The sequence below is a fragment of the Eulemur rufifrons genome, chromosome 19 (genome assembly GCF_041146395.1).
Source record: "Eulemur rufifrons isolate Redbay chromosome 19, OSU_ERuf_1, whole genome shotgun sequence".
NCBI classification, from domain to species: domain Eukaryota; kingdom Metazoa; phylum Chordata; class Mammalia; order Primates; family Lemuridae; genus Eulemur; species Eulemur rufifrons.
In genome coordinates this window covers 80,357,878-80,375,470 of record NC_091001.1, presented here as the reverse complement: position 1 = coordinate 80,375,470, position 17,593 = coordinate 80,357,878, and the positions used below count along the sequence as shown (strand labels likewise).

At 43.8% G+C, this 17,593-nt stretch overlaps 1 protein-coding gene across 1 annotated transcript in view; it reads left to right on the top strand.

The window, feature by feature from the left end:
* PRKCE (protein kinase C epsilon) overlaps window positions 1–17,593 on the top strand; it is a 461,318-nt gene that overhangs the window by 314,664 nt on the left and 129,061 nt on the right. Inside the window, exon 10 of the mRNA XM_069495289.1 lies at window positions 75–248. Coding sequence (XP_069351390.1) covers window positions 75–248 — 174 coding nt within the window. The remainder of the gene's footprint in view (window positions 1–74; window positions 249–17,593) is intronic.

The window sequence follows — 17,593 nt, the reverse complement described above, 5'->3', positions numbered from 1 at the left end:
TTGGCATTAAACTTGTGTTCTTCTTTTGATTTTATACATGCGTAGATTGATGGGGCAATTTTGATCGATTGCAGGTCATGCTGGCGGAACTCAAGGGCAAAGATGAAGTATATGCTGTGAAAGTCTTAAAGAAGGATGTCATCCTTCAGGATGATGACGTGGACTGCACGATGACAGAGAAGAGGATTTTGGCTCTGGCACGGAAACACCCGTACCTAACCCAACTCTATTGCTGCTTCCAGACCAAGGTATGTTCAGGAAGCACCTGGCTGACGACCATCTTGGGTAGCATCGTGTAGGGCATTATAGTATCTCAACTATCAGATAAAATGTCAATTTTAGACCCTCTACATTGTGTTCTCAAAGACTTTGTGTAAAGTGGAATGGATTTTACCCTTGAAAAGATCAGGGTATATTTGAACAGCATCATCTTTATTTACGGGCTTGGGATTTTCCATTCAAGGTTGTGCTTGTGAAGGGATGAGAGAGCAGTAGAACTCTTTGCAAATATAGCTGGACAAAGCCAAATGGCTAAAACCCAGTGTTTGCTCGTTGGAAAAACCAACAGGCGCGGTTAGTCCTTGCTATGCTCCTAACCTTCTATCCCTAATCAAATCATTTAAATTCTGTTATTTTCAGGTCAAACGAGAAAGAGTAAAGGCTACCCCAGTCACTTCTAACTCGTGTAATAGCATATGAGGTAAAGGATGTGAGCAAATGCTTAAAATTTTGTAGTGAAATACAAATATGAGGCAGCATTTTTAATTTACCATGTAGGTGCCTGGGAACCAGAAGGTGGCAGTAAAGAAACAAAGAAAATCTATCGCTACATTGTGGAGCCTGTCCTATGAGTATCAGAACTGATTTGTTCCTCATTCTTAGAAAAGAAAAGAAATGCCAGCGTTCTTCATGCAGTTTTATTATCCTTTTGTGGGAAGGGGAGTTAGTCTTTGAGTAGATTTGTAGCATTTTGTTTCTTGAGAAGGTAAAGACGATCTCACCTGAAACTCCTACCTGTGACCGCCTGGAGCCCAGACAGTGGGGGTGAAGTCACAGAGAGGTGATGTCTTGCTCCTGGGCATAATCTTGCCTCTGTGTCGTTGTGCCTGCCGGTCTTTTCACTTAGAAGTTGGTGACCACTCATCTGGTCATTCAGCAAGTTTGTATTTTATTATATTTCACTGAATCTTTCCCATGTGCCATACTAGGTGCTAGAGTGATCCAGACCCAGGCCCTGACCTTAGGGAGTCGACAGTCTCTTGGGTACACTGTTTTTCAAAGGGTATTTGCTGGAACCCTGAGAAGCTGGATTCTTGAGAAGCTGTAAGAAAAAAAAAAAAGACTCTCTGGCCCATAGTTGGGGTCACTGCAGTTTCGACCTCTGTTGGAGAGTCTCAACACATATTTGTTTGTTTATTGGAGTCCTTGAGGAGACCTGCAATGGGGGAAAAATTATCTTAGTTTAATCTACTTTTTCTCAATTTATCTGATTGCAAGTTCCCCATCTCTCTCTCACACACCTCCCCACACCTATTCCACACTGAGAAACGCTGATCTGACGGAATTTTTTCTATCCTTCTGATTTCTCAGGAGAATACGAAATATCTTCTGGAAATCATTCTGCTGTCCTGCAAAGACACTTGTTTCTTTGTGAAACTTTCCTCAGAGACCCACATTTAATAATAATCTATCCCTTTTTCTGAACAAGTGTAAGACTTGTTAGCTATCTGCATTTTTGATGTGTGTTGTGTAATGCCCAACATTTATGGGTTTAGCGTGTCTGTGTATATACAGAGTCTAACATGATAAGAGAGTTTCGGTGCTGGAGTCAACTTTCTTTCCTCCACTAGAGCATAATTCTAGATTAATGAGAAATATATCGAAATCTATATGTCTTTATCTTCCATGGTGCTTGTCATAGGATCTCACACCTGGTAGGTGCTCACTGTCAAAATCAGAGGCTTGAAAGATTTTTTTCAAAGCCATGTTTCCTTCTCTCTCTCTCTCTCTCTCTCTATCTCTTCCCTCCCCCCCCCCCCCCCCCCCCGCAACCCACCAGTGAGAAAATTGGGTTTCAGAGAAGTAAAAGTCTTCTGTCCGTGGAAACTCCATATTGGCAGAGTCAGACCTGGCCTCGCATCTGGTCTCTGGGACTCCCAAGCAGTGAGGCCTTGCTCTGATATCACACTGCTACTTTCTTGTGCCTGACCCAGCACAGTGTCCCCTCTGTGGGGGACCCTCTTACCCTTCTGTTCCCAGCAGGTAGCCATCTCTCTCACTGTCAGAAGTGGCTTCCCAGGAAGGGAGCCACAATGGCAGCCTGTCTTCCGACACATTGCCAAGAGGTCCAACATCTTAGGAGGGGCCTTGTGGAGCCCCGGACATGGTGGATCTTGGGAAGTGCAGCTGAAGATCAGCTTGAGTATCTTCAATGTCAGCAATGATCTCCTCTGTGCATTGTAGAATCATGAGGCTGAGGTTCCTCATTGTACAGGAGCTTTGGGAGCACAAAATGGTGTTGAACGACAACATGGATTTTCTTTACGGTAGAACAGTGATCAAACTGACATGGGTGTTGGTGTTGGAGTCTGGATGATTGGAGGGTGAGGATGGGAGAGAAGGAATTTCCTCTGTAGTTCAGAGATTGTAGGCACAGTTACTTTGCACTAACAGTATTTAGAAAACTTTGCTTTACACAACAGATATATATTCACCTAATTTTTCTAAGTGAATCATATTTCAACCTCACTGAAGGATCTCATGAAAGGAATCTTACGAAGAATCATCTTATAAACCCCCAGCTTTAAAAAAAAAAAAAAAAGTGACTTTTCTTATGACAATCAATCATGGTTTTAAAGAGTAGCTATTATTCACCTAACTCTGAGGTAGGTGCTGGGTGTGGAGTCATCAGCAAAAAGGAAGGTGCTTCCCAATTGGAGAGGTTTACTGAATAAGGAATTGGGAGGTCATACTGACTGCCACGAGCACGAGCACAGAGACCAGCAAACAGCGTTGAGTAGTTGCACTCTGCGCGGGAGTATTCGAACCCAGAGGACTCAGGACAGGGTATTTCTTCAGGTCTAGTGGAGGAAGGGGTCTGAAGCCCCAGGATTTGAAGGGTAAGGAGGATCTGGACAGGATTTGGGCAGGAATGGGAGCTGGATTTGGTAGCCATAGAATTCAGTCTTGCTTGAGTTTCACTTTTCCTAAAAAGAAAGGATGGTTCCTCTGAAACCTGGTTTCAACTGAGACTCTAATACGTGATTCAGGAACACAAAGACCTGATTGCAATCCTGTAAAGAGTTCTTTCATTCTTGTTTAATTATGACACAGCAGCAATAATGTTAAGTCAGATTTAATTATTTGTAGGTGAGCCATTATTTTTCGGCATGTGGGAAGAAATAGTCCTTTTGTGAAACATTCTTTTGAGAACTTTCTGTTAGATGGTACACAGCTTCAAGCCGTGTCCTGCATCCAGGTTGCCTGGCAGGACTTAGAAGTGTGTGAAGTGGGGGTACCCTATCTTATGCAGCAGCCAGCAGTGATGATCGTGCAGACCTGTTGGCATCAGTCGTGATGGCATAGTCAGTTCTGGTCACCACAACCCACCGAAAGACCAAGTTGCAGCTGAAAAGTGATTTGGGTTTTCTGTGCTGACCCTACTTGCCCTCAGCTCACGTGTTCTGGTCATTCTCCACGGGATCTGGGCAGACGGAAAGCAAGGGAAATGATGGCTCCAGTGTCCCTGTGCTAGTAAGAAAAGGCAGACAGGCCAATAAATTAAGCTGGTAACTTTAATCTCAGTTACATTCAAACAAACCATTATGTTTGACTTGAGCTCACACTATGCAGTGTGCTCTTTGGGATGCTAGAGGAACCTGAGCCAAGGAGGGAATTCTACAAATTCTTTTTAATTAGCTGTCAAAACATAAGGTACAGAAAAAGGGGATAAGGGACTTCTGCTTCTAGCTAAGATGGAGTAAACTCATTCATCCCATGTGCTCCCACTTACAACTAAAATACCCTGGACATGATGATTCTTTTATAAAGGTATTATGCTTTTGGAAACTGGCGTAGCTATAAAGAATTATATCTCTTGATATGGATGAGAAACTAAAATTTGTACATTTAAAACTGCCAGATGACTTCTAAATGGATGACATTAAGCTATTGTCAGTAGTGTTTAATATTTTCTCATATGAAAAAGAACATATTTTCTCATATGTACAGTTTTTGCCTTAAAAAAGTTATGGCCTATAATTAATTCAGTGAATGTACAAGTTTTATTGTGCATCTAATACGTGCCAAACACTGGTAGATTCTGGGGATACAAAGCTAAAAACATACCCTCTCTGAACTCACAGAGAGAGGGGAGACAGACGTACAAGAGGATGATGTTCTACAGCATGGCAGCTCTTCCAGTGGATCCACCTAGGTGATACATCTAAAGTTCTAGAGAAGGCAGTCAGGAAGGCTTCCTGGTGGAGGTAGAAACTAACCTGGACCTGGAAGCATGGACAGCATTCAGAAGAGGGTAGGAGCAAAGAGATGGTAATTAAAACCTAAAAATTATTTTCAAATCTGATTTTTATTATTTTTCCAATGCTAGAGCTCCAAACTCATTCTGTCTCCTACTTCTTCCAAGGAAATGATAATGGCTGAACCACAGCAAGGAAGGAGAGGGAGAAAGAAAGGGTGCTTGGAAAATAAGGTGAGAGATTCCTGTGTCTGAGAGATTCCTGTGTCTGTGAGATCAGACGCTGGTTGGCAGAGAGAGGCAGGTAATGCTGGGAGCCCTCCGAGCTGAGCTGGTAGACCGTAAAAGTTACAGACTTGGTCAAGGTCTAGGGGGAGAAGTGACTTCAAGAATCACTTCTTCTAGATTCCCATGCAGGCATTGACGGCTAGGGACAGGACAGCCACTAATAGGTAGGTTTGTTTTTGCTTTTGTGTTTGAAGTTACAGGAAATCAAATTCCTGGATTTTTAGATTCCGTGTATTTGCATTTATGATCCCCCATTGTTGAAACCATTCTCTCCAACACGATCCCACAAAACCTGTCTTGGATAATTTTCACCCATGATTTTTCCTCTTTAAAAATTTTCATCTCCACACAGCCCTACCCATCCCCCACCCTTTGGCATTTCCTGCCAGGCCTGGGAAGCCAAACCCTGGAGGGTTTTGCTGCAGAGGAAACAAAGGGCGAACTCCTAGAGAATCTCCCTTGGCCAACCTCCCTGCTGCCCTGGGGAAAACACAGCGTGGAAAAATCCTTAAAAAGCAACTGGGGACGTTTTAATAATCTGCGTTAGCAGTTGGGAGAACCGCTGAGCAGGGGTGTTGACAATGAGGAGAAAAAGTATAGTTTCAAGGAACTCTAACGCTTAGTTTGACTGTTAACGCCAAAGAACAGCAAACACTAAGGCAAGAAACAAAGTAAGAAAATAAGCCATTGGTAGATTTTTTTTTTTTTTTTAAAGAGATGGCTATGTCAGATTAAATCTAAAAGAACTGAGAAAGCAGTTGAATGAAGTATGGGTCTCTTTCCTGCTAGACCAGGCTGCCTGTCTCAGGCAGTGCGACTTGGAAGGCGCTGGAGAGTTTGTGACAGCGTCTGGTGGGCGCTTCACGAGAGTAGACCGAGATGCTGAACATGACACGTTGGTTTGTGGGTCGGGCAGCCACCTGGGGATCAGTCTGTTTGCCACTAAGAGACTTCAAATGGAGACGGCCTCAGTAGTTTTAACAGATTTCAGTAAAATGAGATCCCTGGCGGAGGTCGCAGACTTGGTGTTGGCAGAATCGGTTATCGACAGAAGCAGCCTCTGGGGAACTCCTTACTCTGTCGACAATCCTGGCTGGAGAGTGGGCTGCACAGTGATGCCATTTCTTCTCATCAGCCCATTAACACATCTTTAGTGAGTGCCTGTGGTGTGCAAATCCTTGCAGGGCATAACAAGACTTTTATGGTAGGGCCTTTGGTCAAACCATTGGCGTGGGGAGATAATGCCCTATTCTCTGGAGGAGGAATGGTGTGTGCATGGCGGGCTGGGGCTGGGCGTGTTCCAGCCAGTCAGAGAAGGGAGATCACAGGTTTCACACTCGGTAGAGGCTTCCTGGAGCCAGGAGGATTTCACCCAGGTCTTCATGCATAAGAGCATTCATTCCATGTGATGAAAGGAATGAGGTAGAGTTTATTACTGCTCATGTGCCCTGGGGACAGAGGGGGTTGTATGCTGGCTGGGGATCTGGATGCCATTGCCTCATGTAACCTCTTTGCATATAAGGAAGACTTGTATAAAAATAGGACAGTTGCTTTAAAAATGCCTTCACTTCTGTCAGTCATCTCACATCTGCCTGGTGCTGTCTCTGTGGGTAAGTATGGTTACTCCCCTTTTTTCTTTCCAGATTCTTTTTATTGTAAAATATGCATAACTCAAAATTTACCATCTTAACAGTTTTTAAGTGTATACTTCAGTCATAGTAAATGCATTTATATTGTGCATCCATCCACCATCCATCTCCATAACTCTTTATCCTGTAAAATTGAAACTCTGTCCATTAAACAGTAACTCCCCATTCCCTCCCCCTAGCCCCTGGCAGCAACCATTCTACTGTGGCTATGATTTTAACTAAGTACCTCGTAGGATCATATAGTAGGGTCATACAGTGATTTTCTTTTTGCAACTGGCTTATTTCAGTTAGCATAGTATCCTCAAGGTTCATACATGTTGTAGCATATGTCAGAATTTCCTTCCTTTCAAAGGCTGAATAATATTCCATTGTACGTATAGACCATGTTTTGTTTGTCCCTTCATGCATGGATGGGCACTTTGACTTCCACGTTTTAGCTGCTATGAATAATGCTGCTATGAACATGGGTGTATAAATATCTCTTGAAGATCCTGCTTTCAATTCTTTTGGCTGTATACCCAGAAGTAGGATTCCTGGATCATATGGCAGTTCTATTTTTAGTTTTTAGAGGAAACTCCATAATATTTTCCATCATGACTGTACCATTTTACATTCCCACCAACAGTGCCCAAGTGTTCCGATTTCGCCACAATCTTGCCAACACTTGTTATTTTCTGGTCTTTCGATAGTAGCCATTCTGATGGCTCATTACAATTGTGATGTTCATTTCCCTAGTGATTCTGGGTAACTCCTTTTTACAGATGAGAAAACTAAAGACCCCGTGAGGACTTGTAACCTGTTAGGAATAGAATCCAGACTGGAATCAGGGTTTCCCAGCAGCCTTTGTTGTTCGCATTGTTTTTCTGCCTCCACCTCTTCCCTCCTGTCCAGGTTCTCTCACCTGCGCATCCCCTCTCCTCAGCCTCCATTTATTGCCACACATGAGAAAGAGTCTGAGGGTGGCAGCTCCGTTTTACTTGGAGTCAGTGAGATTGGAATGAATAACACCCCTTACGCTGGCAAGAGTAGCGGGTCTGTCAGCCTGTTTCTGGAAATGTTTCTGTTTTCTGAAAGTATAGGAAGGGAAGAGAAAGGGGTGTGGGCACAGGAATTATTATCCAAACAAAATGGGCTGGAGCAGGGTGAGGCCCTCACACTTGTCCGTTCAGCGGTTGGTTCTTGAGCACCTACTGTTGCCCCGCCAGGGCAGCACGAGGATGTGGCGGGGATGAGGTGGGCGTGTGTCCTGTTCTCGTGAACTTGAAGCCTCATGGGAGCATGTTCGTTGCACCATATGTGAGAAGTGCTGGCCTCTATCTAGTGCCCAGAACTCAGTGCTTTATTCTCCTTTAGAAACTGTTGGCCTTTAAAAAAAAAAAAAAAAATTGATTATTTTAATCACAAAGAATATTTGTTAATTGTAGACAATTTAGAAAATCAGAAAAGGACAAAAAAGAAAATAAGAACAATTCAAATGACCACTGCTAACATTTTGATGTGCATATTTCCAGATTTTAAAAAATACATATCTATTCGTACATATCTATTTATAAAATTGGTATCATACTCTATGGTAAACTGTTTCACCTAGGAATATAGTATAACTATTTTCCTCGTCACCAAACATTCTTCAACCAAGTGATTTCCAGGGTTCTGCAGTACCTGAGGGCCACAGTAGAGAAGTTCTGTGCTGGGGGGATGCAGGCAGCTGGTAAGTGCTTGGCTTCCTGTGGAGCTGATGTCAGCAGTGAGCAGCCAGGTGTGTGGCCCAGTGTTGCCTGGGATGGCGGTTCCCTCTGCAGCAGAACACCTCCTATTCGTATTTCTTTCTGTAACATGAACCTGAGTGTAACTTGAAAATAGCCTATTTGACACTGACATAATATAAACCAAGATTTAAATTTCTCTAACATTATACACACACAGACTCACACACACACACAGCACAGGTCCTTGAATAACATCAGTTTTTTATAACATTGATGAGGAAAAAATGTGATTCTCTGGCGAGGCTATGATCTGTGTGGAGTCTGCACTTTCTCCCCAAGTCTTTCTGGGTTTTCTCCAGGTGCTCTGGTTTTCTCCCACGTCCCAGAGCCGTGTACATTAGATGAATCGCCGTGTCTAAATGATCCCAGTCTGAGTGTGTGTGTACAAGCGTGTCCTGTGATGGGAGGGCGTCCTGACCGGGAATAAGCGGGTAAATAATGCTCTTACTGTTTTTATCAATCTTTCTTAAATGTATAGCTCACATTTACTTCAACATGTAATATTAGATGTGTTATTTCCGTTTTATTATTAGAAGTGTTCTAAGTAACTTTTTAGAAGTTTGATGTTTTTGTGACCAGAAATATGCCATAGGAACTTAACTCTTGTTCATATCAGTTAGTCTGTGGTAAAATTGGTTTCCTCATTCGTCATTTCACTTAAAGTTGAAGTTTCCAAAAACCTGTTGGTGACATTAAATGAGGACTTACTGTATACGTTTGGCCAGTGAGCATTTTTTTTTCCCCACTAAGGAGCGTATTTAGCCATTCTCGCAAACTACTTGCTTATTCTTCTAAAGCGGTTGGTTTTTAAATTAGGCTTTGTGGAGAGCCTCAGCGCTGCCGTGTGTGCACGCGTGTGGGGACACACAGATCCTGCGTGCACCGTGGCGGGGGGACCTGCAGACTCCTCCTCCTCCCGGCAGAGCAGCTCTGCTCCAACGGCTTCACGTGTTTGTATTCCAGGGAAGATAACATTTGAAGAAAGGGTTTTATTTCACTCTTGGGTGGAGGGGGAAGTTTCAAACCGCTACAACTTCCACTGAGAGTTTAGAGTGAATCTTGATTTTTTTTCTAAACCTACCCATATTTAATCTAATGTATATGTGCAGGCATCATTTCTTGGACTTTTCCGTTACAAATGTCCTTCCATTATTAAAGTGGGCACATTCCCGAGATTTGGGTAGTGATGGAATTTCGGAATTTCTCGCTCTGTGTGAGTGCCGTCTTTAATTTGGTTGGGTCACTCGCAGAAGTGCCTGCCGTTACGTAAAAGCATGTGTTTCAGCCTTCTGTCTCACCGCAGATAGGCACAGAGGGCTGTGACAGTGCAACTGGGATGTGACACTCTTCCGTGGACCATGGGGATCTGCTCCGTGCCAGAACCTTTTTAGGTGCCTTTGAGGACAAGGACTGGGACCCTATGTTCAAGGAGAGAGATGACACAATATACATCAAACAGTAACTTAGAATAAAGGCAGTATGTGCTAAAGAGGAAAGAGAGACTTTTATTCACAGGGCCCCTATCGTGTGGCAAGCCTTGCACGCAGTGATTAAGAGCTGATTTCATAAATCTTACACAGGTCCCGTGGGATGTAGGTATTGTTGCCGGTTCTTTGGGCGAATAAGAAAAATGAGACTCAGAGCGGCTCAGCCTCTTGGTCAGGATCACACAGAGTTAAGTCACAGAGCTGGGATTCAGACCAGCAGTCCCCACCTTTGCCCTCTAAGGAAGAGAAGGGCCACTGTGGGCCAGGGTGAAGGAGAAGTGTGCTCCGCAGGGTGGATGCTGGGGGTGGGGTGGGGAGGAAGGAGTCTGCAGGAACAGGCCCCTCATTTAGGGAGGGTGACGACATGTCCTGCTGGGGCAGCAGGCTAAGGCTAGGAAAGCCATGAGGAAGCCAACTTCACGAGGAGGTTCTAGCTAAGTCGTGGAGTTCTTACAGTGCTAGGCAAGGAGTTTGGACTTACTCTAGAAGTAAGAAGGATTCCGTGAAATATCCTAGGAAATGATGGCTTGGAAAGCACAACGTGGCAGCTCTGTGTAGCCTGGATTAAAGGGAGAAATGAAAAGCAGAGGTACCGGTGAAGAGATATTTCAATAACCCAAGAGTGCAGAGGCAGGGGGGAAGAACTTCTGAAGGAAGAGTTGGCATGGCTGTTGGGTGTCCCCGGTGCATCCGGAGAGGCCAGGCTGCTTGTGAGGAAAGCAGAGTAGTCCACTTAGCGCTCTAGAAATATTGATTGTGAAGCCTTGGACTGATTAGAAACGAGAACTTGGGTTGCTGCCAATTACAGGAAGCGATCTACACACTTCTAAAGTGTCATTCGCCCACGGTTCAGTGGGTACATCGTGATCCAATTTAAATAAAAAGTTTCATCTTGAAATCCAAAACTAGAGGTCCCAGTTATCTAACCCTTTCACCAAACAAAGCCAGTTTCCTTATGGCTGACGTCAGACCTCCCATGTCTCCCAAAACCCGCCATCTATTGGATTTCAGGATTTACCTTTTTTTATGTGTCTATTTTTAGATGCATGTTGAATTTTGATAGTGGTCTGATGTTTTCTATAGGGGAAGTCACAAGGGGTGTTTTGTAGAGAAGCTCCTACCTGGCCTGTTGAGATGACTCAGCAGTGGAAGCAATGGGCTTTCCTCGTATAACCTGAACTTTTTGTTCCAGTGGTCTCGGATATTTCAGATAACCCTGTTGGCCCTTAATGCTGTGACTTTGAAGATCTTGCCAGGTGGTGGGTACAGCCCATTTGGCTATTTGTGTTCATGTGTGCCCTATTGATTTGTAGGGAACATGAGATACTGCAAAGAGAGCACCGTGAGTCAAACCCTGCTTCTAGCCCTGGCTTCTGCCACTCCTGATGCCTGCCCTGAGACAGTTCTCTGGGCATTGATTTCCTCATTCATAATGAAAGATGCAGGGAAGACACAGGGAGGGGAGTTCAGACTACATGATCTATAAGATGGCTCCAGAATCTGATTCTAAAGATCTGCGAAAATGGAACACATTGAGAACCATACATTGGACAACTACAGATTTATCTGTTGCTAATGCATGAGTGAGAAAAGGACAATGATAAAATCAATGAACAGTGCTTCTGTTTAGTGTTCTTTTTCAAAGCTCAGTTCAGTAAATGCTTCTATCTTGATCAAAGTCTTCCTGTTCACAAGGCTGTCTATATTAGGATTCCAAACTCACTTTTCCAATGACTAGTGCTCCTTCATCAGAAGATCTACCAGTTGTCATTGTCTCATAAAGCACAACATACTTTCTAGCACACAGGGAGCACAATGAATTTTAGCTACTGTCTTATGCAGTTAATGGTTTCAATGTCCTTTATATAGCTAGACCCCAGGCTGGACTGAGAGCTTTGCCATGTTTCTCTTTGCCTGTGATGATGACCTATTCTGGCCAGTTGGCCAACTGTTCGTGAAACAGAACTGAGAAAACGTTGTTGACGGAACTGACCCCTAGGCATACTTGTTTCATAAAGACAAAATATATATTACCCATCTGCCAGCCTGAGCCCACATTGTCATTAACTACAGCTATGGCCTGACACTTTAACCTGTCTAGTCATCTCACAAGGGATTAGTCAGGAGGGCATCCCTTATCCTCCAAGAAGTTATACCCAGTTAGGAGATGAATCCTTTGTTACACTATTTTTGTTTCTTAATCTGTTTATAAATTTAGACTTGTAACTCATTAATGTGAGGGCCACAACTTTGGTTGTATGTTCCTAGGATTCAGGTAGCTCTTCCATCTGACTGCCTCACTGAGGGGATTACATATTGGGGCTGGCTCCCCAATGTAGGAAGAAGAGGTTACTGGTTCCAGTGAAGAACAACTTGATGAATCTGACATTCTAGTGACTTATCTTTGGAGGCCACTCGTGTAGCTTGAAAAGAGAGAGGCTAGCCATTACTTTCTGTTTCAGGGTCATCCTTGGCTCTGGTGACAATACTGGCAAAAACTTACATGCACTCGTTATATTCCAGGTTCAATTGCAAGCATTTTATGTATATTAACTCAATTAGTCTTCAACTCTATGAAGTAGGACTGTTATCCCAAAGAGAGGTCACACAGCTGAACATGGCAGAGCCTAGATCCAAACCCTATTATTAGGCTTCCAGAAACTTCATTTTGTCCAAATGCCCAGAGAAGATTAGGCTCCTGAGGATTGAAGACAAACCAAACTCCCAAGAAACCAAGGTGTAAATAACATGGCAGTTGATAGATGTGTGGTGGGGTGACCAGATCGCTTATATGTGCTGCCCAGGGCACCCTGGAATAATGACTTTTTAGGGGGGTGTGTTTTAGGCAATCTGAGTTGTACTGGGAAAGCAATAGAAGGAAAGTTTCCTGTTATGGGAACGTTTTTTGCAGAGGCAATAGGAAGTTAAAGTGTCCACTTTTGACCTCACTGGAGCATTTTGTTTTTACCATGATGTTTCAGGGAGAATGCCAGGAATGATCACTTCACAGGCAAAGAGAATTCTCTCAGATGGACCCCTCAGTGTGGCAGGAGGTACAGATTAACTCCCTTGTTGAGTCAGTGTGGTTTTCACTTGGGTTTCGTAAGCCATTGATAATCCATTTTATCAGAAACACTGAGAACTAAGCTTTTTACCTGGCTTTGGCTCGTAGAGTCAAGCTGGCTGAATTGGGGCCTGAGAAATTTGTGGCTTTCCCTAGCCCTGAAAAATGAGCGGGGAAAGTGCAGGAAGAGTCTGAATATGAGAGTGGTTGGGGAAAATGATCTTTGTTGTCAATGTTTCTACCACTGTTTATCCAACCCATGCCCATTCTTTTTTTTTTTTTTCTCCAGTTAATAGTTTAAATCCAACCTCTTTTCTCAAGCCCTAATTTACAAAGACTTTCTAGATTCACCAACGTTAACACTGAAAACATCAACACAACCAAATGAAACACGTTGCCATTAATGTTGAAATACTTCCATGATCTAACTACCCCAAGTTTTATTCCTTTGGGACAGTTTATCAGAGATCCGGGAAGTATTTTCTGATGTACACAAACGGGAGATACGCAAACTTCACAAAGGAGTATAAGCAGGCTCCATGGAAAGAAACTTGAAAATCTGACTTGAGCAAACAAATTTAGGTGTGATTGTTCACCTTAACAAAAGCCAACTCCTATTATAAACTGTTTATGAAAGAATTCACTAGAAAAGTCCCTGGGTTGGCAAGACCCATTTGTATTGCTGGACAGGGTGGCTGACGGGGAGCAGAGTAACTAAAACCTGGAGCATTAAAGACAGTAGCCGTGGAGGAGCAGAACCAGAGGAGGTGAGACGTCTGGAACACAGGCCACCAGCCAGGGAGGGCGTGTTCTGGTTCAGCATACATTAGACAAGCAGTATGTTTTAAATACCTGGTATGTCTTCAGCTTAGTACCAGTGTCCAGAGAACTGCTGGTCTACCCAGGTAGGTAAGCCAAATAGGCGAACCAGAAAATGAGATATTTGATGTGAAAACATGTGCTGCAGAAATTATCTTAGAAAGTCAGAAAGGACAGAGGGGAAGAGTGGGCTGAAGTATGTATACTCCTACAAATTAGAGAGATCTCAGAAATAATCATTGAGGTGCTTCCTCGGGCATGCTCTCTCTTGAATGAAGGACTTTGTCACAGGAGTAAGAACCTTGGGTACTGCCTACCCCTAGGGAGGACAGCACTGAGATCCCATCTGGATCAAGGAGCTCGGCCCTGTGGGGTTGTAATACTGTGATAAAAGGAATAAACCCTGTCCAAGGCAGATCTGGATGTTTGTGTAGTTCGAATCCTCCCATCTGCTGCCTGGCCAGCGTTGACCTCTACTGCTTTAAATCACATTAATCTGGGGGTGTGGGGGCGGGTATCCGCCCATTGCTGTGGGAACCGAAGAGTCTGTGTCCTAGACGCTGGGTAAACACCAAGTCAGAACCTTGTAAATGCCATAGGCAGGAACAAGCTGGGGCCTTCCAAAAACTGAAAATGACAGATGCTTCCAGCTCCAAAACTGTGATTCTTGTACATCATTCTGTTTAGCTCCTTGAGCTAATTGTTAATGCCTAAATCTTGAAGACACTAAATTTAGCATAAACTACAGATATTCAAATGTTCGTTCCTCCACTGGGGGAAATGGTACTGTTTGCAGGACTATGGGAGTAAAAAGGCTGTTTAATCTAGTAAATAGACATTTATTGGAGTTGGGGATACAAAGTTAGGGGGTTATAAAAGCTATGCAGATTGTCCAAAAGATGTAAAACTTAAAATCCCAATTTCATAAAAAGGGACACTTACACTTCACGGGTAAGGAAAGGCAAGAACAGGGAGTGTGGTGTGGGCAGTTGGACAAAACCGGGAAGAAACATGAAAGACTGTGCAAAAATATTAGGAATATAGTGCTTGGAAAAAAGTTACCTTTTTGGAAGACAGTACCCTTTGGAAGGTTTGAATACACTTCCTTGATCTTTAAGTCTTCCAAAAATGTCACTTTGATGTGAGACAGTATTTGGATTGAAAAGGTGAGAAACTGGCCACGGCTTCCCTAACTGCAGCAGACAATCTGAATCCAAAGGAACAGAATGAATCAGCTTATTTGCTGTGTCATGAATTTTAGGGAGTATGTTTGAGGGATGTTTTTCAAGGGCACTTTTAAAGCAGAAAATGAGACCCCCTCAGAACAGAGACATGAGCCCTAAGAACTGGTCATTTAAAAAGAGTTATGCAGACAAATGATCAAAAGAAGCAAGTCCCAGAAGGATACATGCAGTATGTTTCCATTTCTGTAAAGTCGCCAAACAGGCAAAACTAAACAATATCTTGTTTAGAGGTAAATATGTAGGTGACAAAACTATAAAGAAAAACAAGGCAATGATTATCAGGAAAGTCCTGGGTCCCGGGGAGGGCAGGGAGGCGATGCCATTAGAGGTTTAAAGAGGCTTCCAAGGACCAACAGCCGTGCTCTATTTGTCAAGGTGGGTCACGGCTAAAAGGGAGTTTGTCTTATTTGATCTTTAAAATACATATGTACATTTTATATATTTGTAGGTACATTTTACAATAAAACGTGGGAGAGAACAAGAACACAAAAGTATCTAAACTATCATAGATGTTAACATCTTAAACGATGGCATACCCTCAAAAAAATCCTAACTTTAATAAATACTGTGCCCAAGGATTTTGATTTTCCTGTTGTCTTTGGCAGTGAGGTCTGTCTCAAGGACAGGAAGTGTGGCGGCTGGTCACACGGTTTTCGCTGGAAGGATGAGGCCCAAACCCTATCCTTTTTCCAAGACTGCGATGGGGCTGCAGACCAGGATTCCTACACAGAAATGCTGGCCCACCCTCCGCCCACCTTCCGCCCACCTTCCGCCCACCTTCCGACTCCCCTCGAAGGCTGAGGGTTCTTAGAGAGTAACCTGGCCCGGCCTCTTTCAGCAGGCAGCTCTGAGTGGGGGCGAGGTCTCTCCTAGGTGCCACAACTTTGGTGTTTCTCAGCATCTTTCAGCCGTGTTTTACAGCTAAGATATGCTCAAACATTTCATTTGGCAATTAATATTATGAAAACCATAGGTATGTTCTATTTTCGTCTATGAAATTTTAAATGAAATCTACTTTTAGGCTGTAGACATACGTGTTCTTTCTGGATTCTGGCATAGTCCCTTCGGGGGCACAGCCCCTTGCTGTGCTGCCCTCCCCGGTCCCCTCTACCGATTGGAAGTAACAGCTTTCCTTGCTGCCACCACTAGCAGCTCACATTTATAGAATGTTTTCTATAAGCCAACAATAATAGCAGCTGACGTTTTTATGGCACTTACTACATACCTGTCATTTTTTAAAGCTCTTTATGTACGTTGATTAATCCTTGCAGCGCCCCTAGGAGGTAAGTATCCTGAGACATGGAAGGAGAATGACGTCTCCAAAATCACATAGCTAGCCAGTGGTAGGACTGTGCTGTGACCCAGGTAGTATCTGCTCCACTGCCCAGCACTCACCGTCCCATGGGGCTGCCTCGGTTAACACGTGAACAACTTTTGACAGGTGTGGTTTCGTCTTTTCCACACTTCTGATGGTTTTGTTACTCCCCCACTTTCTGGATAAGCATGCTGAGGTTCCGAATTTCATACCATACAGGGGGGGAACAGCAGAAGGAGCCATGAAAGTGGCTTGGAGGTGGGACCAGTGAAGATCCTGTTTGTTCATTTCCCCCACCGACACCACTGATGAAATGAAAAGGTCTCCCTGCATCCCCCAATCCCAGGGCAACTGGCTCCTGCAACAGGAAGAAGGAGCAGGTCCTAGACTAAGAGTGCGAGCAAGCCTGTTCATGCACTGCTAATTGCTTAAACATCATGGAGAGGAGTTTGTCTTATTACGGGTATTTTTTTGGTGGGAAAGCTGTTCATACAATGCTGGCTGACTCCTGAGCCTTAAAGTAAACAACTACATCATCCTGTTCAGAGAGAGTCAGGAAAAGGAAACTGTAAGAAAATATCAAACTCCTGCAGCTCTCTCTTTTTTTAATGTAAGCGGAAGAAATGTTGAGGGGGATTTGCTGGGGTTCTTGTAACAGGAGGCTCCATGAATAATGGTACCCTTCCCAAATGGCGTATCTGAGTAAATGTTTCTCATACTGTACTTTCTTCTAAATGCCCACTCTGTGAAGAGGAAAATCCACCAGCAATACATGGCTAGAAGATTCTTTAAACCCACTGAAAGTTAAGCTACTTCCTTCCTATCAGGGAATGATGCGAAGCTCTCACTTTAAAAGCTGCCGGGTGACTGAGCTGATCACTCCCTGAGGTCCTCAAATCCTGGGAGCACAGTGTCCTCAACTGTCTCCATTGTCTGAGAACATGGGCAATATTCTAGGAATCCCCTTGCACATGGAGTGGACAGCATTGGAGAACCTTCTTGATATACTCAGAGACAGCAGACTTGTCAGAAAACAAGCTTATTTTCTCAAGAGTACAACAGACATAAACCTCTTCTAGTGCCCATGACCTTTAAACCCACCATGGGACTCCCTGGAGGGCTTTCCTGACTCCTTAGCTGGGCTTAAGCCTTTCCTGCCCTCCCAGAATACCTGAGGGCAGTGGGGCAGTGCCACATGCCACATGTGGGAGACGGGGAATGACCATCAGGCCGGGAGACGCAATGATCAAAATCACGTGGCTGTTCCACCAGGCCCCACCCTAGGGATCCTGAGGTGCTGTCACTGCTCCCTCTGAGAAGCGATTGCATCTTTCAGGTGTGATTGGGGCCACAAGAGATGTGAAGTTGCTCTGTAGGATGTCTGCAATTGACGTCTCCTAGGCTTGCTGCTGTAGTAACACTTTCCTATAGCAAATTGTAATTATGTCCCAACAAAAAGAAATTCTCTTAAATGACTTTGA